The 23,085-nt window shown below is 39.6% G+C and overlaps 1 protein-coding gene across 3 annotated transcripts in view; it reads left to right on the forward strand.

The window, feature by feature from the left end:
- The window catches only part of Tulp4 (TUB like protein 4), a 199,148-nt gene that overhangs the window by 170,287 nt on the left and 5,776 nt on the right, over positions 1-23,085 (forward strand). The window contains exons 9-13 of one of the 3 annotated variants that reach the window (XM_003468440.5): positions 9,169-9,313; positions 12,235-12,379; positions 13,738-13,831; positions 17,247-17,390; positions 19,683-22,237. In XM_003468440.5, the coding sequence (XP_003468488.1) occupies positions 9,169-9,313; positions 12,235-12,379; positions 13,738-13,831; positions 17,247-17,390; positions 19,683-22,237 (3,083 nt within the window). Of the gene's footprint in view, positions 1-9,168; positions 9,314-12,234; positions 12,380-13,737; positions 13,832-17,246; positions 17,459-19,682; positions 22,238-23,085 lie in introns of those variants that run through there. The other 2 variants (XM_013151089.3, XM_063232955.1) reach the window with 2 other exon arrangements.

The following is a 23,085-nucleotide window of genomic DNA, read 5'->3' on the forward strand; positions in this document are numbered from 1 at the left end:
TTTTTCCTTCCTCCAGCCCCTCCCCTGGTTCCCTTCCCATCTGAATATTTTCTTCTTGTTTTACAGTATCTATTATATATTTTGGTCCTTATTTGCACTTTGTTTCTGACACCAGAGAAACAAGGTATTTACACATGTGTGTCTGGTTTATTTCACTTAAGAGTATGGTCTGAAGATGCATTCATTTAGCTTGAAGTATCTCAGCTTATCATTCTTTATGGCTGGATAGAACTCCATTGTATTAAAACCTCGCATCTTCTTTATCCATTCATCAGTTGATGGGCATTTGGGGTGTTTCCAAGATTTAGCTTTTACAAATTGTGCCACTATAAGCATGAGTGCACATATATTGCTGTAGTATAGTGCTTTTAATTCCTTTGAGAAGATACCAAGAAGGGGAATAGCTGGGTTGAGTGGAATCTCTGATCCTAGTTTTTTGAGAAATCTCCACACTGATTTCCACAGTACTTGTACCTGTCAGTGAAGATGGCTTCTTTTCTCTTCACAGCCATACCAGCCTTTGGGATAAGATGGAATCTCAGAATCTCAGAATTCTTTTAATTTGCATTTCTTGAATGACTAATGATGTTGAATACTTTTTCATATAGTTGACATTTCTACTTCTTCATCTGAGAAATGCCTATTTCAGATACCATTTTTGCCATTGGGTCTTTAAATTTGAGGAGGTCAAGTTCTTTATGTATTCTAGATAGTAGTCCTTGGAGGCAAAGCTGGAAAAAAATATTTTTTCCCACACTGTGGGTTGTCTTTTGACTCTGTTAGTGGTTTCTCTGCTGTGCAAAATGTTTGTAATAAGATGAGATCCCAGTTGTTGATTCTTTATCATAGTTCCTGTGCAGTTGGGGTTTTGTTTATAGTATTTACTCCCCTAGTTCCTTTAAGAGTTCTACTTATGCTATCTTCCAGCAGATTTAATGTTTCTATTTTAACATTTATATCTTCAATCCACTTTGATTTTAGGTTACTGCGTGTTGAAAGATATGGGTCTTAATTTTTAATCATTAGTATTTAATCTTAATTTTAATCAAAGATATGGGTCTTAATTTTAATCAAAAACCAGTTTTCCAGCACCATTTATTAAATAGACTTTCTTCCAGTAAAGGTGTTGGGCTCCTTTGTCAAAGATAATATGGATAACAATATCTGGAGTGGTTTCTTCATCTTCTAATCTTTTCTATTGATCTTTGGATCTTTTTGCCAGTACCATGCTGTTTTCATCACTGTAGCTTTATAGTATAATTTCAAGTTAAGGATTGTGATGCTCCCTGCCTTGCCTTTTTTGCCCATAATTGCTGTTGCTATTCTAGGTCTCTTCTGATTCTAAATGAATTTTAAGATTGTTTTCTCCAATTCTGTGAGATATGCTATTGGAACTTTGATCAAGATTGCATTAAATTTATGTAACAGTTTTGGAAATAAATTGCCACTTTCACTATATTGATTCTTCCTATTCAAGAACAAGATATATTTTTCAATTTTGGGATATCCTTTTCAATCTATTTTTTCAGAGTACTGTAGCTTTCACTGCGGAAGTCTTTTTTTGTTGTTGTTAGATTGATTCCTAGATATTTCATGTGTTTGGTTACTATTGTGAAAAGTCTTGTTTCCCTGATTTCTCACAGTGAGTCTGTTATTCATGTACATGAAGGCTGTTGATTTTTGAGTGTTGACTTTGTATCCAGCTATGCTACTGAACTTGGTAATTAAACCTAGAAATATGTTGGTGGCCTTCTTGGGGTCATGTATGTAGTGTATCATGTCATTTGCAAATAATGGTATTCTTCCTTTCATATCTTTATTCCTTTTATTTCTTTCTCTTGTCTAACTGCTCTGAGAAGTATTTCTAGAACTATATTGAATAAGAGGTGACAGTGGGCATCCATGCCTTTTTCCTGATTTTGGAGTAAAAACTTTCAGTTTTGTCCATTTAGTATGATGTTAGCTGTTAAATTGTCATAGATGGTTTATTAAATTAAGATAAAGAACATCTATTCCAGTTTTCTGTAGGTTTTTTTTTATCATGAGTGGGTGTTGGGTATTATCAAAAGCTTTCCTTCATCTATTGAGATGATCATATGGTTTTTGTCCTTGGCTCTGTTAATATGGTGTGTTACATTTATTAATTTGCTATGTTGAACCATCCTTGCAAACCTGGGATGAATCCTGTGTGTCATGTGCATAATCCTCTTAATGATTTGCCACATTCTGTGTGCCAGTATGTTATTCAAGATTTTTGAGTCTATGTTCTTTAGGGAGATTGGCCTGTAGTTCTCTTTCTTGGTTGGGTCTTTCTCTGGTTTTGGTATCAGGGTAATACTTGCTTCCAGGAATGAATTTTGGAGTGTTTCCCTTCAGTTTCATTAAAGAATTTGAGAAGTAGTGGAATTAGGTCTTCTCTAAATTTCTTATAGAATTCAGCAGTGAATCCATCAGGGCCTCAGCTTTTCTTTGTTGTAAGCTTTTAATTACATCTTCAATTTCACTTACTAATATTGGTTTACTTAGAATTTTTAATTGGGGATGTAACTCCGTGATAAAGCACTTGCCTATGATGTGCAAGCTCTTTGTTCAGCCCCCCAACAGTGCTCAAAAAATTTTTTTATCATCTAGATATAAGTAATTCTACTTTGGTAATTCATATGTATCTAGGAATCTGTTTCTTCTGCATTTCCATCATATTAGAATACAAGTTTTTGAAGTAAGTATAGATTGATCTTCTGGATTTCTGCAGGATCTGTTGTGATTGCCTTTTTCATTCCTAATTGCATGGATTGAGTTTTTCCTTTTTTGGATAAGATTATCTAAAGGGTTTGTTGATTTTATTTAATCTTTCAGATTTTATTTAATCTTTCATTGATTCTTTGTATTGTTTTCTTAGTATCCATTGCATTAATTTCTACTCTGACCTTTATAATTTCTTCCGTTGTACAAGCTTTGGACTTGACTTGCTCTTCTTTTTCTAAAAGCTTGAGTTCAACATTAAGTTGTTTATTTGAGCTTGTTCTATTTTCCTGATACAGATATTCACCACTATAAATTTACCTCACAGGACTGCTTTCACTATCTCCCGTAAGTTCCAGTATGTTAGACTGATATTATTATTTAATCGTAGCAAGAGTGTAATTTCTTCTATGATTTCATCTCTGACCCATTGATTGTTTGGGAGAGTATTATGTAATTTCCATGTGTTTATGAACTTTTTGTGATTTCTTTTGCTGTTGATGTCAAATTTCATTGCACTGTGATCTGATAATATGCATGGGATAACTTCATTAGTATGTGGTCTGTGTTAGAGAATATACCATGTACAGCTGAGAAAAATGTGTATTCTGATGCTTAACGGTAAAGCACTCATAGACCTTAAGTCCATTTATTCAAAAGTTTGATTCAGTTCTAATATTTCATTTTTAGTTTTTGTCTTGTCGATGGGTCTATTTGAAACAGTGGGACGTTGAGATTCCTCATAATTATATTAGTGCTTGTTTGATTTTTCATCTCTGTTAATGTTCTTTTTATATGCACAGGTTTTTGATGCATTTATATATTTATGACTGTTATCTTTTCTTCTTGGATTGTTCCCTGTACAATGATACAGTGAATCTCTCTTAATCAGACTTGACTTGAAATCCACTTTGTCTGCAAATAGAATACCCCTGCTTTCTTTAGGGTTTCTGTCTCATGGGGTATTGTTTTCTATCCTTTGGCTTTCAGTCCATGAATTTTTTTTAATTAAAATGTTTCTTATATGCAGCATAGTGTTGGATCTTGCTTCTTGATCCATTCTGCCAGCATGTTTCTTTTGATTGGTGAATTGAGACCATTAACATTGATTTTTATAGCTGACATGGTTAACTTATCCTTGTCATTAACTTCCTATTGTTGGCTCCCTTTTTTTCCCTGTGTTTGTTTGTTTGTTTGTTTGTTTGTTTGTTTGTTTTGCCCAGTAGATTCCTTTGGTTGGGGTTCATGGAGTTGTAGTCCTTGTAATCTCTTTCTAGAATGTCCTTTAGAACATTTTGGAATGCTGGTTTGGTGTTTATGATTCCTCAGGTGTTCTGTATCATGCTAGTATCTTATTTTTCCATCTATTTTGAAAGATAGTTCTGTGAAGTACATCAGTCTTGGTTGGAGATTGTTATCTTTTAGGGCTTGAAATAGTTCACTCCAAGCTACCATTGACTTGAGGGTTTGTGTTGAGAAGTTTGCTGTGGTTTTGATGGGCTTTCCTATATAAATGATTTGTTTCTTTTCTCTAATAGGTTTTACCATTCAGTTATTGTGATGAATTTCTGGAAAGAAAGGCAGTTATTATTTTAAAGTCAGAATTTGGCTGAACTGTATTCTAGTGTAGTGCAAAAGATGGAACTTTGAGGTGATAAAATTGAATATTTAACTGAGGAAATTTCTAAGTGAAGGGCAGAAGTAGTCTGGTTCCTTCTAGTTACTTGCAGTAACATGAGAAAGGAAAGGGATGAATTGAAGAAGGAAATTGTTGAGCTAAAAAATCTTAAATAATTTACAAATTCTCAGCCTATCCATTGCAAAAATTGAGAAAACCTATTCTAAAGATAATACCAGTGGCGTGACTGAGTTATCATTTGATAGTTTATGAGATTATAAAACAAAACTATTTCCAGCTTGATCTGAAAGGAATGAAATTAAAGAGCAGATAGACTTCTTGGATTTGACAGATATGGATGATAGAACTGTTTGGCTGCCATGTTGCTCTGTTCTTTAGGAAGAGAAAATGTCCCCTAAAGTGATTCAGAGATCAGCAGTTCTTGGTTTCAGCCGTCAAATGGTTTTAGCCCAGAACCTTGGAGGCAAGGGTGATTGGAGCCAGGAGGGTGTTGCTGCACCCAATGGGCCAGAAGGGTGGAGTATCCAACTAAAGAGAATTATCCTCAAGTCGTAAGGTCTAATGGAATTTGTTTTGCTGGGCTTTGAACTGTTGAGACTTATCATCCCTTCCTCACTTTCAGTTTCTTCTTTTGGAATGGAAATGTCTACCCAATTTCTGTCCCTCTATCCTATATTGATAGCACATAATCTGACTGGTTCTTAACTTAGGTTCACAACTGGAAAACAGTTTTGCCTTAAGATGAATTATACATTGTGTCTCATTTATATTTGAGTTAGATATTTAGATGAGACATTAGATTTTAGAGTTCATGCTAGAATGAGTGAAGACTTTTAACTTAGGCTGTTGGGAGGGATTGAATGTATTTTGTATGGGAGAAAGACATAAATTTGGGAGATGCCAGATGCAGAATTGCAAAGCACCCCCAGCTCCAAATCCTGTGTTGAAGCTCTAACTCTCCATGTGACTTTATTTGGAGATAAGTCTTTTCAGGGAGTAATTAAGATTTTATGAGATCATAAAGTTGTAGCCTTAAAAGAATCTGGAACAGAGCTATCTCTCTCCATGCATTGCTCCAAGAAAGGGCTCTTTGAACACTGCATAGTGACATACATCTACAAACTGGCAAGAGCTTCCACTAAAATCCTGTCATGTAGGTATACTAATCTGGAACTTTAGCCTGTGAGACTGTGAGAAAATAAATTTCTGTTGTTGAAGCACACCCGATTTATGGTATTTGGTTATGGAAATCTAAGCAGACTAAGACACAGCATATATTACAAAAGCCATTAAAACAGCTTTTGAAGCCAGGCATGGTGGCACATGCTTGTAATTCCAGCACTATTAGAGACTGAGGCAGGACAATCCCAATTTTGAGCTCCGCCGGGCAACTTAGCATGTTAGTGAGACTGTTCCAAAGTAAGGGCTGGGGATATAACTCACTTTAAAGGCCCTGTATACACCACCAGTACAAAAACAAAAATGAAACCTAATTCAGGTTGTGTATTTGGAAAACCTTCAAAATTGGAACATGAAGCCCAGATATTATAGTTGTCTTAGTGCCCAGAAACCAATCCCAATTTATATTTTTCTATACCTTGGATGTACATTCCAGAACTTCCATGATGACTTGATGCACAGAATGTCTAGAAGTGTAAGAAATATACTACCACTACCCTGGCCTCCTTTAGTGTTCCTGTAATGGAATGTAGAAATTTTCATTATGGTGGTAGAGACACCAGAGGAGTCTGCTGTACTGTGCCTGTCCATGTAGAGTTAATAACTCTGAACAAGCAGAACTCAGATCTGTATTCAGAAGGTAACTTCCTTGTTCTCATGCAACCCTCAGGGAGCCTTCATTCAGTTCATTCAGGGATTGTTCTAGTCCCTGAGAGTGCAGAGGAAACAAGACAAGTGGCTGTCTTGCCTCTGGAACTTACGCTCTGGTTGTACAGTACAGTAAAAAGCAGTTATGAGTAAAGGAGAAAGAACAAGTGGCATGAGACAGAACATCTGAGTTACCCTGTGTGGACAAGGAAGATGGTAGTTAGTAGGCAATGCATGATGCATATTTATATTTTGGGGCTCTGTTAATGGATACATGTAAGCGTTCTGTGGGCTTGCATGAGTGAATCACAGCTAAGCTTCCTTTGATCCAGTGATTCCTGAATTAAATAATATAAAGCACTGCTCCAGTACACGAATTAAGCCTTTTAATGTGATTAAACTCAGACTCAGAGCATCATAATTGGCTGGATACAAGGACTGTGCCTTCTGATTCAGTAAGCATTTTAAGAAGGAGTGACACTGACTGGGGAGCAGTCTTTTTTCAAGTAGCAGGCCAACTGTTCCACCTCCTAGATGCCCCCTGTTCACCAATGTCCCCCCCCCCACCCATGTACTTAGAAACTGAGAGGGTTTGAATTAACATCTTCTGAGATGTCAGTGGTTGCTGGCTTTTTTCCAAATCCATTTTATTTCAAAGAGAAAAAAAAAATTTCAAAACCCATCAATCAGGGAGCAACAATGGTACATACATTGTGCATTGTAATCCCCAGATCATTCATGCAGAGCACAAGGTGTCTGCATTCAGTTGTCCAAAACAGTACCAGCACAAATCTTTCTCTTCAGTGACTTCAGGGAAATCAGTAGTATAACTATTTTACCTATCTTTTTTAATATACCTATATATACACATATACATAATGTTTCTTTTCAGCTTCTCACACAAGTGAGACAACACAGTGTTTAAATGTGTCTGATTTATTATACTTTTGAGTATGGTCTCAACTTGCCTGCATTTATCTATAAAAGTCTTCATATTGTCCTCTTTTATAGCATTCCATTGTATAAAAGTACCACATCTTTTTTAACTATTCCTGAGTCGAGGAGCATTTAGGTTTTTCTAAGATCTAGCTATTACAAATTGTGCTGCTATGAAAATGGGTGCACATGTATCCCTGTGGTATGATGTTTTTAATTTTTCTGGGGAAATACTCAAAAGGGGAAGAACTGGGTCAAATGAGATCTCCAATCCTAGTTTTTTCAGGAATCACCACACTGATTTCCACAGTGGTTGCACAGTCTACACTCCCACCAACAGTGAAGAAGGGTTCCTTTTTCCCCCACAGCCTCTCTAGCATTTGTTATTGGTTGATTTCTTGATAACAGCCATTCTTTCTGGGGTAAGGTGAAATCTCAGTGTTGTTTTGATCTACATCTCTCAAATGACCAGCAACGCTGAAATGTTTTCATATATTTATTTGCCATTTGTATTCTTTCATCTGAGAAGTGTGTATTTATCTCAGATGCCCATTTTTGGATAGGATCTTTAAATCTAGGAGGACTGGTATTTTTGAGTTCTTTATATGATCTCAACAGAAAATTATATGCAGTATATAAGTCCTTACTTAATGTGTCAATTTTGCCCTCAGAGGTTAAAATTTAAAATGGATTAAGGAGAAAATAGAGAAGTGGAAGAAGAAGAGATTAGGTTGTAGGACAAAGGGAAATCACACCAAGTTTGGGAAACTGATCCAGAACACTGAAGGAAAAGAGAAATGGAAGAGAAAGAAGAAAGAACAGAGCAGAATTTCACCCACAACAAGGCCAGGAACCACATTCACACTCATATAAAAGTAATGAGGGAGAAAGAGAAAAAGAAAAAAGAAGGAAAAAAACAGAAAAGAAAAACAGTTCACTTCCAGTGTTCTCTCTCGTTTCACTAGTAGACAACCTGTGGAGACAGACTCCCCAAATTATGCCAGACTATCCCAGCAAGCCGAAAGTAGCTTTTTTTCAGGTAGTGGATAATCTCAGCAGGCCTGTCTGGATACCAGACACATGGGGCTTCCTGCTACCCAAGCAATTTCCATAGATCTAAGTCTGGCTGGGAGCTGCTAGACGGAGCTAGCAGCAATTCTAGATTCTGAGTTTAGTTGGCCCTTCTCCGAATGGCTCAATCACTGTCTTCCATGGGAGCACTAAATCTTCTATAGCCATCACCAGCCAGTGCAGTCCTCCATGTCTACTGTTCCCCTCCACTGCCACATCTGTCTACACAGGGCCACCAGCCTGGGAAGGTGTGGCAAGGAGAAGCAGTTTTAAGAATGACAAGCTCTGTCAACTCTGCAGTTGTCTTATCTTTTGCCTTCAGTTTTCTGATTTTCTTGTGGGTGGCCAATTGACTAAGTGGTTTACATCCAAGATATCCACAGATTAACCTAGAACTATGACTGGATGTTCCTCCTACACAAGGTCTCGCCTTCAGCCATAATCCCGACCAACAGGTAGCTGTACCAGGTGATAAGCCCATGTCATTTCCAGCAGACTGCCTCACGTTATAGATGCAAACAACCAAAAGACCTCAGCACAGACTGATCCCTGTAAATGTGTGGCCCCAGCAGGCCTGGACCAACAAGAGCCTTCCCAGATCAAACCAGTTTCCCAGAATAAGTCAATGAGCCTTTCCACAACCTGGGTTTCTGGGTTACACAAAAGTCCATACAAGCCCTACAGAAGCCATTTTAATTTAAGTTTTCAGTACAATAAACAGTTCAAGACTATTTTATATATCCATAGAAGTGTTAAAATACCATGTCATTTTGACAGCAATAGAAAAAGTTGCCTACTTCTGCTTAGAAATAGCATAAAAGTATAAAAAAATAAAAACACTGCTAAGCTCTTGCCTGAATGATGGGTTGTGAGTCTCTTAGTTTTTAGTAGTGATTGTTGCTAGAGTCTAATTGATTTAACTTCCCTTAAGCTTGTTTGTTGGTGTCTTACAGATGAGATCTATGGAAACAGCCTGATTTCCACTGTAATCGACAGCTGCAACTGCTCTGACTCCAGTGACATTGAACTGAGTGATGACTGGGCTGCCAAGAAATCTCCCAAAATTTCCAGGGCAAGCAAATCACCCAAACTCCCAAGGTGATCTCAGTCTTTAGATGCTTTCCTTTTTTATGTGACTTTGATATGATTGTATTTGTGCCTGTACCAGAAGCCCATCAAAACTGATACTTGAGGGGGGATGCATTCTGAACAATCTTGAGTATAAAATGTGACTCAATTGTAGAACCTTTTCTTGTTCCAATAAACTTTTATGTTAAAGAAAGAAACTGACACTTGTGCAGCAAGATTGGCATTCCTCTTTTTTTTCTTACCACCTTTTCTTCTGGAAGATTCTACCTGGAATAATTACAGCTTTTCCTTTTTTCCTTCAGGATAGAAGACACCCTGTAGGAAGTTTGCTAAACTTTCAGAACTTTTTTCTTCCAGTTTACAAAAAGGAAGAAAAAGGTCTTACAGTGGATGCAGTGTGTTGAAGAGAATACCACATTAAATGCCTACAATGCTGCAATTAGAAAAAAAAAAGAGTTCTTAAGGTTTGTCTAAAACAAGAAAGCTAAGAGTAGATGAAAAGACCTAGGTTGTCATAGATAAGGACAATACCTTCTTCTGTGTTGCCACCATCACAGGCTGTATGACTTTGGAGTTTCCTTATCTGTGGTTGTTAAGGGGTAAACCAGATTCTCATCAAGATCCTTGCTAACTTTACAGTTCCGTAGTACCATGAAAAATTAAGGTCCACTTTACATATAGATACATACATGCATAATTGCTTGACCTTAAACAGCTAGGTTGTGGAGTAGTTGCTATACCAGTGTGTCTCTGCCTGGTACAAAATAATGTACCTGGGGCTGGGAATTTAGCTCAGTGGCATAAGCACTTGCCTTGCAAGTTTGTGGTCATGAGTTTGATCCCCGGTATCGATAAAAAAGAAAAAGACAAAAATAAATAAATAAATAATGTGCCTGTCTTCCTAGAAGGTCCCTTGTGTTTCTTTCATTTGATATAACTTCTGTCACAACAGATTAGCTTTGCTAGCTCTTGAATTTCACATAAATGGAATCAAATGATATGTACTCAGAATCAAATAATGTGTACCCTTTTTATCTAGCTTTTTCATCAACATAGTAATTTTGAGATTCATCATTTAATCACATATATCAGTAGTTTGTTTTTTCTTTGATCCGTTGGGAATTGGGAACGAATAACTGTGTTATCTTTTTTTAACCAATCAATATATATAATAATTTTCAGTTAGAAACATTTTTATACAAAACTTTATGTATAAAATGAGGGCTATATGTCCTAATTTCTCATGAATATATACATAGAAAGGAAATTATAGAGTCATAGGTTAGACATATGTTAAACTTTATTGAAAACTACCAATCCAAACAGTATCTCAAGGTGGTTATACCAAGTTAAATTCATATAGGTTAATAGTTATTTTTAAAAATAATTTTATCCATTTAAGTGGGTATACTGTGGTATCTTTATCGCTCAATTCTAATATTTCTAATGATTGGTGATTCTGAGTACTTTTTCATATATTTCTTATACACTGATTATCTAGCTATCACCTTTTGTGAAGTTTCTGTTCTGGTCTTTTGTCAGTTTTTCTGTATTTGAGTTGTAAATGTTCTCTGCGTATGTTAGATATAAGTGTTTTGTCAGAGCTGTATGTTGCCAGATAGTTCAAAGTAGTGTATGAAATTATTTTATGCTTCTTGTATCCTGTTTAGGAAATCCTGTTCTAAGGCCATAAGGACAGTCTTCTCTTCCAGCAACTTTTAGAGTTTCAGCTTTCACATTATATCTCAGATTATCTTTACATCCAAATTAATTCTTTTATGTGTTGTGAATTGAGGGATAAACATTCTTTTTTTTCCCTATATACTCAGTTGGTAGAGCGGTCTGATTGGTTTATTTTTTCATCTTTATTCCGAACTTTATAAAAATTGCACATAAAATTATGAATTTTTCAGTCGGGCGTGGTGGTGCAAACCTGTAATCCCAGGGCTCAGGATAGGAGGATTTCCATGAGTTTGAGGCCAGACTGAACTACATAGTGAGACCCTGTCTCAAAAACAAAAACAAAAAAACAAACTTTTCAATATTTCCAGTGTTTTAAGCTTTTTCCATCTGTTAGGCAGAGAGAGAAGTTCCAATGTAGACAATTAGACCCTTCTTTTCCCTATAGATGTCTTCCTAAAGCTGTTTCTTCTCTGGCTGGTCCCTCTTCTCCCTTCTCTCCTCACCTGGAATCCCTTCTGCACAGAAACCAGGCTAATGGTCCTATCACAGCTATAGTCAGCTCAACCTCCCATCCTCCCATTTCTCAGGTTCCCTGGGAAAGTTTTTTGTATCAGGCTTGCAAGTAATATAAAAAAGGCTTAGTACTCCTTTATGGGATGTTATAAACCTTACACTGCTATTATAAAACTCTCTCTGGAGCAGAATGACATGAAACACGTGTCTTCACATTACAAAGGAGTTGAGAAATAAAGGCAGCACATAGGATCAAAAGGCAGCAGAAAAGCGTTAGACTCACTGATTTGCTTTAAATATTACAGGTGGTAAAGTATTATGTAAATCTGTTAAAATATGACCTATCTTAGACTTTTTTAAATCATAGTGGCCTTTGGATAAGAAATAACTCTTCCCTCATGTCATTTTCCCCAAGACTAATAATGCAAAGATATATAGACATTTTCAAACTTTCTATAGGTAGGTAGAAAGTGACAGAGTTAATATTCTCAGGTTCCTTACAACTAAGTCACTGGATCTAATCACAGCATATTTTTTAAATATTCTATATGTTATTCAGTATACTTGGTATTCTTTACTCATGTTCGTAAAGCAAAATCAGGAGTAAAAACTTCGTGAAATTAAGGATCTGGCCACTGAGAACATCAATGGCAGTCTATCTAGAAAGGGAAGCAGAGTGCTCCAGCCCTGCCCACTCTGTAGGTGCCTAACCCTTCCTGGCATTGTCTCCACAGGATCAGCATTGAAGCTCGGAAGTCTCCCAAGCTGCCCCGGGCTGCTCAGGAGATCTCCCGGTCTCCCCGGTTGCCCATACGCAAGCCCTCTATTGGCTCACCCAGCCTGACACGGAGAGAGTTTCCTTTTGAAGACATCACTCAGGTAGTGGAATGTCTGACAGTGCTGGCCTGATTTGATTGAACCCTCACACCACCTGGATGTGCCACCTTCCTTCCCAACCTGTCTGCCCACTCACTGCCATACCTGCACACAGGCCGACTGGCTCTCCTCTACATGCCTCTCTGCTGCCCCTCGCTTCCTCCAGTGGAGCTCGGACTGAGACACATCTGCACTTTTCCACCTTGCTGCTCTCAAGCCAGTTCTAGTCCACTTTCTGGGACAAGAGCCCCGGTTATAGCCTCCATAGTCCAGTCCTGCCTGACTCACCCACTCTCATCTCCTCATCCTTGTTTTTGTCCCTACTCTCCGACCTAACTCCAGTACCACCTCTATCATAAAGGCTTCCTTCACTGGCTTGGATACAGTGCATGGGACCAGATAATTAACTACCTCTGACATCTCTCAGGGACTTTACAAAAGTTGCTATGAGCCCTCTTTCATTAGGTCATAAGTTTCTTGAAGTGGATTTTGTTTATCTGTATTTTTGTTCCCATGCATGATGTACTCATGCTTGGGAATAGTGATAACTTTTTGAAATATGTTTTATTTGAATGAGAAAACAAATAATTTGGTAGTGTAAGGACACATCATATCAGTGCAGCTCTTTCCAGGGAAAACATCAAGGGTATAAGTGGATTCAGGTTTTAAGATTTTTCTCTCTAGTTCAATGAGTATGAAGAAAGAGAGGCAAAGAAGCTATTGGTGAGCTACTAAAAATTTTTTATTTACTTATTTTTTTAAATGGGAATCTCACTATACTGGCTCAGAATAACCTCCAGCTCCTGGGCTTTAACTATCCTATGGCCTCAGCTTCCTGAGTAGCTGGGGTGTGTGCTACCACACCTAGCTTTGGTGGCCTTTTTAAACTGCACACATGTAGACATATTTGGGAAAGCAAGCACTCACTCCTAGCTCAGTATGCCACTATTAAAAAATGGAAACTCAGCATGCTCCAGTTAGCATCTGGTCTTTAAAAATGGCATAAGTATGGAAGGAATGAATATTTCTAGATAGGTAAGTATATGGATGGATGGATAGATAGACAGATAGATGAATAGACAGACTGAAGCTAGGGTTTTCACAATGAGCTACATCCCCAGCTTTTTTTTAAGATGGGGTCTCACTGAAGTGGCAAGGCTGAGCTTAAATTTGTAATCTTCCTGCATCAGCCTCCTAAAGTTATAGGGAGTTATAGGCATCTATCATCCTATCTAGCCCATCCTTGTGACTTTTAAAGCAATAAATGGTAACATTCATACAATTGACCAATAGAAATATATCCTTGGATGTGGAAGTAGACCTCAAGTCTTTATTTTTGTTTTCATATTTCTCCCCCACAGCACAACTATCTTGCTCAGGTCACATCCAATATCTGGGGAACCAAATTTAAGATTGTGGGCTTGGCTGCTTTCCTGCCAACCAACCTCGGTGCAGGTAAAAAAAACTCATTCTCTTCTCTCACCATTCCTGTTAGAAATCAGATCCAAAAATCAAGTCTCAACTTTTGGCAGTGTAAAGTTGAAAATGAGCTCTTAAAACAACACAGATTAGCAAATTAGAGATGAGTGTTTAAGTTGCTCCAAACCTTGACTCCAGCCAATATGATTTTGGAAAAATTAGAATTACCATTCAAATTGGCTTTTGCCACTGCCACTATAATGTTTTTTTAAAGATAATTCTTGACTCATAAAATCTAATAGAAGTACAAAAGTAACAGAAATATCCAAAATCCGTATTTGAGCTCTCAAAAGATTTCCATATAGTTTAACCTCTATGGATAGATTTTTATAGTCTAAGTCCTCGAATCACAAGAAATTTCTAAAGAAAGTGGAACAAAATACCATTAAGGTCTGTAAGAAGTTGGCTATTTACAGTGTAGTTCTTAGTAGTAAATATTTATAAATTTCATTTCTCAGTTAAGATAAACATTCGATCCATAATAAGTGTGAGACCAAAAAAAAAAAAAAAAAAAAAAAAAAAAAAGTGAGCCAAGCGAATACAAACCTGGTCCTTAGGTTCTCATCTGATTACAAATTAGTAATTACTTGTCACATTAGCCTCAGAGATAGAAGTGAAAATAGGGAAGGTCCTTTTCTAAACATCTTCCTTCTGCTGGGTAGATCCCTCTTTGGACAGAGTAGTTAGCTATATTTTTACTACCATCTTCCTTGGTTGCCTGCTTGATTCCCATTGTACACATCCTCCATGAGGCTAAGTAGGACTGTGGCCCTTTACCTCACACAGGTTCTGTGTAACCTGCAATTATTTTTGAAAAATTCTAAATTCGTCTGTAAGAGTTGTGACATACACAGATGCTTTATTCTTGCAAATCAGATGTTTAAAAGGCCTGTTGCTATGTGTGCATCTTCAGAGATTGATTAAAGAGCACTCATTTGGATTTTTCATTTTGAGGTTTTCTAGCTCAAAGAAAAAGAAGAATAAAAGTAAAACATAAAACTGACTTGGAAATAACACTATACCATTCCAGTGTGTAAAGCAAAGAAAACTCTTAAAGTTTTCATCAACCTGGAAACTCTAATGACTACAGAAGTTTGTTCAGGTATTCATCAGTGCCCTACTGACAGATTTGGTTCATTTTTAAGAAACACTGTTTGAATATCATTATTGTTCCCAAATCAGTAATCTGAGAATTTAGCCATCTGCTTTTGGTAAATATTGAAAAAAAGGAATGGACGTGTGAATTTACTTACTAGATCCTTTTCATTCTACCCTTATTTCTTATATGAATAAATCTACAAATAAACTAATGAGGACCTTAAAATTAGAGCACCTATGAGTGCCTCTGAGGACCTACTGCTCCAGATGACTCAGTTGAGTGCCTAAGATAAAAGTTTGCTCTATGAGTGTAAGGATCATTGTTTTTGACATTGACCTTTTTTTTGGTACTAGAAATCAAAATCAGGACTTTATACTTTAAGGCAGGTGCTGTGCCACTGAATTGTGTCTCCAGTCCATCAAATTTTAAAAAGAACATTTGGGTATATATAGTTATTAAGCTAAAAGAATTTTCCACTTAATTCTACTAGAGAAAAGGAATTAACTCTTGTCAATTCTGGAGGGTATATTATAGATGGTACCCCATTAAATGTTCTCTAAAACAATATTACTGCTCTACCCTATAGAGAAAATGAGTGTTGTTCCCTATATTATAATTTTATATAATTTATTATATAAAATTTATTATATATTCCCTATATTATAATATTATATAATTTATTTTCTTAAATTAGAATGTCTGGCCTATGAAATTTTTTATTTTTAACTTTTGCATTTCTTAATTTTAAAAATGTGTAATAGATTCAAAATTTAGAAAATCCAAAAGAGTGTATAATAAAAATCTTTTAGATCATCACTCCAGCCACCAACTTTTTTCCCCTGGAGGCAAATGATAATGTTTTCCTAATCCCTCCTTATAGTTTTTTAAATTTTATTGCTCATTCTCTATTATTTGAACAACACAGAGTAGCACTTTAATTCGTGAAATATTAAGCTATATAGAACCAATCACAATTTTCTCACCAAATTTATATTGTCTTTCTTTTGAGAACAGAGATGCACACATGGGTAAAGCCATTCCTGCTGTTGGGTCAAAAAGTCACCTTAGCCACTATCCTTAGCACTAACATTGCAGAGACAGAGGCCTTGCAACGCAGCAGCTGTGCCAAGGCAGTGACTGCTAGTCTGGCCTGAGAAGTTCAAGGACTGACACACTGAGAAGTGTGATGTGGCTTACTATCAAAAATTAATCTGTAAAGAACCCCTTTATCTGCGTATCACAGGAGATAGTATTAAACCTAAAAAAGAGTTGACAGGACCTTTCTCCCTAATTTTAAACTCTTGTGAAACTTCAGTTCAGATTTGTTATTTTTTAAGTTATTTTCTCTCTAAATATTTTAGTTGTGATCTTGGCTCTGTCTTAAATATTCCTGTGAGTCTTAATTAAATGTTAAAAGTTTTTTTAGAAACTGTATGGAAGTTCCATATAAATTTGTGTTATGATCATTATGTTACAGTTGAAAGACAGTAAGGCAAGAATCCAGTCCCAAATGATGACATCATTCTGTCCCTATGTGATGTTTGTCACCTGTTCCCTGCCTGTTGCTTTTAAATAGCTCCTTGATTGCCCAGTGTTTCCAAAGCTTGGCGTACTCATCACCACTATTTTCACTAAATTATCCTTTTGCAGATGAAGTGTTTTAAAAATATATTTTCCTACCCCATCTCATTATCTCCTCAAAATAGATTAAGTCCAAGATTTTTTTTTTTGAGCTCAATTATTGCCCCTTTATTGATCTTCGAGAGATGACAGACTCATTTTTGCTCCCCTCCCCCATAGTGGAGAGGTCCAACAGCCCTAAGTCCAAGATATTTTTGACATTCAAAATTCATAGTTTGAGCCAGGCATTGTGGCACAATCCCTATAATCCTAGCAATTGAGAGACTGAGGCGGAGGATCACTGTGCATTCAAAGCCAACATAGGCTACCAAGTTGAGTTCAAATCCATCCTGAACTAGTAGCAAGACCCTGTCTCAAAAAACAGAAACAAAAAAAAACAAAACAAAAAAAATCTTAGTTCTATAGGTGAACTATGGGCAGAGTAGCCAAGTTACCAAGTATTTACCATTGCAGAGTTTAAAACCATAACCTGCATGGCTGTGTGTAAACCACGAGAGATGAAGAGCTCCTTGGGCTCTTAGCTCTGCCTGTACAGATTTGTCTTCTCATGGCAGGGAACACAGCCCTTTATTCCTTTTCCTAAGACTCCACTGGCACTGTGGTTTTCCTACACCATTTCTCTACTAACTGTGTCCTTCCTCCTCCACACAGTGATCTATAAAACCAGCCTGCTGCATCTCCAGCCACGGCAGATGACCATCTATCTCCCAGAAGTTCGGAAGATTTCCATGGACTATATTAACTTACCTGTCTTCAACCCAAATGTTTTCAGTGAAGATGAAGATGATTTACCAGGTGTGTCCACATACATGGACTTGTGTGTCATGGTCCCTCTTAGCGGATTATGCAAGGAGGGCAGAGTGGTAAGTCACCGCAGAGTATGGCCTAACACCTTAGTCTGGAAAAGGCATACTCAGCTCGGTAAGGTTGGTAGATGGAGTGTCATGTCCCCGCAGGAAGACCAGAGATACATACCTGTTTGAGGAGTGAAGCTGTCAGAGCATGATTCTTTAAAGTGGCAGTGGCCTCACATTCACCAAGTACTTCTCTCATCTGCCTGTGTCTTCACAAAAACCCTCTTAGTCCTTTGCCAGATAAAGATAAGTTAGCAAGACTGAGATCAGAACTGAAACCCATCTGGGGGACTTGACTAGACTCTTTTCACCCCCACATAGAGAGTGTGTTTATGATAACCACAGAGCTCTGTGTCTCAAACCTGTCCCACCTCCAGGACACAAGACTGTAGCACTGCTCTGCTTAAAGGCCCAGCCTGAGTTAAAGATATATTTGGTATAATTTTTAAATTCCAGTTTTATAAATTTTCAAATATTTAGGAAATCTTGTTAGTTTGTTTCCTGCTGGGAAGATCCAAAGGGTTCGTTGATTAATAGATCAGAGCAATTTCTAGTCTATCAATTAGTTGTATGTAACTATTCTCAGTTATGCTAGGATACTTCAAACATTTGCTTTTCTAAGTCCACCTGTACTTTCATAGATACAGAGATTCCTCCATTCGCAACATCTGTGTCTTCAGTGTGATGAAATCTCACAGACTTGAGCCTCATAGTACATCCTCTGCTCTTAGATTGAAAAATGTCTTTTAAACTTTCCCTTAGTACCCTCCTGTTCTCCCTCAAATACAGAAAACACAAGTCTCTAAAGTATTGGGCTCTTCTTTCAGTTGTCTTTGCTATCACTGGTTCTATTGAGAGGAGAGAATGTACTGTTTTAGGGTTATATTCAATGATGGTGGCTCAGTGAAGACACTTCTCTTTTGGAATGAAAGATGACTGCTGTAGGTATTTCATACAGGCCAGAGAACATCAGGAAAAGGGATCTGATCAGGAATGAGGAAACTTGAGATGGGACACACATTGGTGCAACCAGTGAATAATTTGTGCCTCTTTAGAGCCCCAAAAAGAGCAGGAAGTTGATTATAGGCTCCAACAGCAGGCTTCCCTTTTTTTTTTAAATGTGTTACCAGAAATTAAACCCAAGGATACTCATCCACTAAGTTATACTCTTAGCCCTTTTTATTTTTTTATTTTAAGACAAAGTCTTGCTAAATTATTCAGGATGACCAAGAATTTGTGATCTTGTCTTAGCTCCTGAATATCTAGAATTACAGATGTGCACAATTATGATTGGCTTGTGAGCTTGACTTTTGTTGGCCAGCTGACTGCATTCTGCCATTCTGGTACTAGGTCAGCCAGCCTGTTAGATCCTATTTCCTGCCCAGCTTCTAGTTGCTACATGAACATTAGCACAAGGCTTCTGGCTTCTGGCAGTGTTCTATGAACAGGAGCCACAGTGGGTCAGTGAGTATAAAGGGCAAAACTTGCACGCTGCTTGGTGGGCACCTTCATTAGACAGCAGCTCTGAGCCACTGTTTGTCGATAACTGTTCACATGCATGCTCCATGAAACTCCACCCTGAGGGAGTATTTATAGGGTTGTATTCAGTGTGGCTCTACTTATATTGTTCAAAATGCTGTAAAGCAAATAAATTTGGAAAAGGTCCTTCACCTAATATGCATATTTGCTATTATTTATGTTTTTTCTACTGTATTTTACATGATTCTCTTTATAGAAACTGAATTTATATACTATTGTGTGATACTTTTCATGCCAACCAATCTATAATTGTAGATAAACTTGCTTGGAAGCTCAAACACTGTGTAGTCCTATATTCTACTATTGTCCTTTTCTTGCATAAAAGAGTAGGCTACCACTAAGTATTATCAGTTAAAAAAAAAAACAAAACTATTATTTGGAATGATACCATTCAGGCACATGGTACTAAATTCACATTCAAACATGTTCTTTGAAAAGCTCTGACAATGCCCTTGGCCTCCAGATAGTGAACAGGCTATCCAGCAGTGCCCCCTTACCCTAATATCCTGTGTATCTTCTTGGAAATACTAGAGAAGGTTTGTGAATGGTGCAGCTTTCCTTAAGCAAACACATCTCAGTATCTAGCAACTGCATTCTGCATGCAAAGATAAAATAAGTACGGATCTAATACTTATACTGACCCAGTGTCATGACACTATTTTGCAAGTAGTTCCTTTTTCTAATTTCTTTCCAGTGACAGGAGCATCTGGTGTCCCTGAGAGTAACCCACCTTGTACTGTGAACATCCCCATTGCACCGATCCACAGCTCTGCTCAAGCTATTTCCCCCACACAGAATATGGGGCTGGTGCAGTCCCTGCTGGCCAATCAGAATGTGCAGCTAGATGTCCTGACCAATCAGACAACAGCTGTGGGAGCATCAGAACATATAGGTGACAGTATGACCCAGTATCCAGTCCCCAGCCGGTACTCCAACCCTGGGCAAGTGATTTTTGGAGGTATGGAGATGGGCCGCATCATTCAAAACCCTCCACAGTTGCCCTTGCCACCGCCACCACCACCGCCACCACCACCACCGCCACCACCACCGCCACCACTACCACCACCACCACAGGGTGTCATGCAGCTGGCTGTGATGGACCATGTGGACCGAGACCATGAGCACCTGCAAAAGTCAGCCAAGGCCCTGCGACCAGTACCTCAGCTAGCAGCTGAGGGGGACGCAGTAGTCTTCGGTGCCCCCCAGGAGATCCAGGTGACAAAAATGAACCCCCCACCGCCCTACCCAGGAACCATCCCTGCTGCCCCTACCACAGCTGCACCCCCACCACCTCTGCCACCACCTCAGCCACCAGTGGATGTGTGCTTGAAGAAGGGGGACTTCTCCCTCTACCCCACATCAGCGCATTACCAGCCCCCCCTAGGCTACGAGAGGATTACCACCTTCGACAGCAGTGGCAATGTGGAGGAGGTGTGCCGGCCTCGTACTCGGATGCTTTGCTCCCAGAACACCTATACCCTTCCGGGCCCGGGTAGCTCAGCCACCTTGAGGCTTACAGCCACTGAGAAGAAAGTCTCCCAGCCCTGCACCAGTGCTACCCTTAACCGCCTGACTGTCCCTCGCTATTCCATCCCCACAGGGGATCCACCCCCATATCCTGAGATTGCTAGCCAGCTGGCCCAGGGTCGGGGCACTGTCCAGAGACTGGATAGCAGCCTCATCCATGCCACCCTACGGAGAAACAACCGTGAAGTTGCCCTCAAAATGACCCAGCTGGCTGACAGCTCCCGGGTCCCACTACAGCCCCTGGCCAAGCCCAAGGGCGGCCCTAGCGGGGCTGTGGCACAGCTCCCAGCAAGGCCTCCACCAGCCCTGTACACCTGCAGCCAATGTAGTGGTGCAGGGCCCAGTTCACAGTCAGGGGCCATCTTGGCCCATGCTGTCAGCACCTCCCCACTGGCTTCCCAGTCCTCCTACAGTCTCTTGAGCCCGCCTGACAGTGCCCGCGACCGTACTGACTATGTAAACTCAGCCTTCACAGAAGATGAGGCACTGTCCCAGCACTGTCAGCTTGAGAAACCCTTGAGGCACCCCATGCTGCCCGAAGCTGCTGTCACCATGAAGCGGCCTCCCCCTTACCAGTGGGATCCTGTGCTGGGCGAGGACGTTTGGGTTCCCCAGGAAAGGACAGCACAGCCTGCAGTGCCCAACCCTTTGAAACTGCCCCCTCTGATTCTAGGGCAAGGCCAGCACCTGGATGTGGCCCGGGTACCTTTTGTCTCCCCCAAATCTCCCACCAGCCCTACTGCCACTTTCCAGACAGGCTATGGGATGGGAGTACCATATCCAGGAAGCTATAACAACCCCTCTTTGCCTGGAGTGCAGGCTTCCTGCTCCCCCAAAGATGCCCTGTCCCCAACACAGTTTGCACAACAGGAGTCTGCCGTCGTCCTTCAGCCAACATACCCACCCAGCCTCTCCTATTGCACCTTGCCCCCCATGTACCCAGGAAGCAGCACATGCTCCAGTTTACAGCTGCCACCTATCGCCTTGCACCCATGGAGTTCCTACGGCACCTGCCCACCCATGCAGAACCCCCAGGGCACCCTCCCACCTAAGCCCCACTTGGTGGTGGAGAAGCCCCTTGTTTCCCCACCGCCAGCTGACCTCCAAAGCCACATGGGCACTGAAGTGATGGTAGAGACTACAGACAACTTCCAAGAGGTCCTCTCCCTGACAGAAAGCCCAGTCCCCCAGCGTTCAGAAAAATTTGGAAAGAAGAACCGAAAGCGCCTAGATAGCCGAGCAGAAGAAGGAAATGTTCAGGCCATCACTGAGGGCAAAGTAAAGAAGGAGGCTCGGACTTTGAGTGACTTCAATTCTCTCATCTCGAGTCCCCGCTTGGGAAGAGAGAAAAAGAAAGTGAAGAGTCAGAAAGACCAACTGAAGTCAAAGAAGTTGAACAAAACAAACGAATTCCAGGACAGCTCAGAGAGTGAGCCTGAGCTATTCATTAGTGGGGATGAGCTGATGAACCAGAACCAGGGCAGCAAGAAAGGGTGGAAGAGCAAGAGAAGCCTGCGGACAGCCAGCGAGCTGGAGGAGTTCAAGTGCCGCAAAGCCAGTGAGAAGGAAGACGGGCGTCTGGGTAGCCAGGGATTTGTGTATGTGATGGCCAACAAACAGCCCCTGTGGAACGAGGCCACACAGGTGTACCAACTGGATTTTGGAGGGCGGGTGACCCAGGAATCAACGAAGAACTTCCAGATCGAGTTGGAAGGGCGGCAGGTAAGGAAGTTACAGCACTGTGGCCACTGGGTAAAGGATGTCACTGCTTTGGCTCCCTAGGAGCATTTGTCAAAAGGCCAAGCAAGGAAGGAAAGCAGCAAGTATCTCCTAGGTAGAGCCAGATGGGTTTGTAATGTAACCACTGTAGTCCTTTATGTGTTTTATATTATTCCATATATTAGATTTGTAAAGAAACTCATTCTACCTCTCATGGCATGGGCTCTCTCTCAGAGGCAGAAGATTCCCAGCCTTAGGTTTTTCTTCTGGAAACAAAGAAACAAACAACCTTCTCAGATATGAAGAAAACATGTTTATACCCTACCTATTGATGTTTCCATTTGAGGCATCGCATATTTCCTTCTTGATAAGGAACTGTCTCATAGGTTGTGCTGTCTGCTTCCATCAGTGGCCAGCAGGTCTCGTTGCCTCTTTTCCTACTTTGTTTTCTTTTTGTGTCTTTGTTCTTCTGCACTCCCTCCTCATGTCCTGTTGTCTAAAAGGACTGACAGCAGTTTGTACATTCAAGACTTAATTGCCCCTGCTCAGCTGTGCATTGGTTTCTGTCTGAGAAATGTTAGTTTCCTTCCTCCTCCTGCATCCCTACACATACAAACCCGCGAAATTTCCCTCCCTACTTTCCCCAGTAAAAGTAATCTTCATTGGTGATTTTGTCATGCTAATAAGTAGGATTCACAGCTGAGTTTTGTATGACAGGTTAATTAGGATGGCTGTTTTTCCTAGACATATTAATTTCCTAGTTCTTATCTGCTTGTTGCTTACTTCCACATACTTACTATTAAATCACTCCCCCAATTCTGATGGAAGGTAAGTCTTCTCTGAACACAGCT

Source organism: Cavia porcellus, unplaced genomic scaffold, assembly GCF_034190915.1.
Source record: "Cavia porcellus strain 051 isolate PalLab524CR breed Dunkin Hartley unplaced genomic scaffold, mCavPor4.1 scaffold_22, whole genome shotgun sequence".
Classification (NCBI taxonomy): domain Eukaryota; kingdom Metazoa; phylum Chordata; class Mammalia; order Rodentia; family Caviidae; genus Cavia; species Cavia porcellus.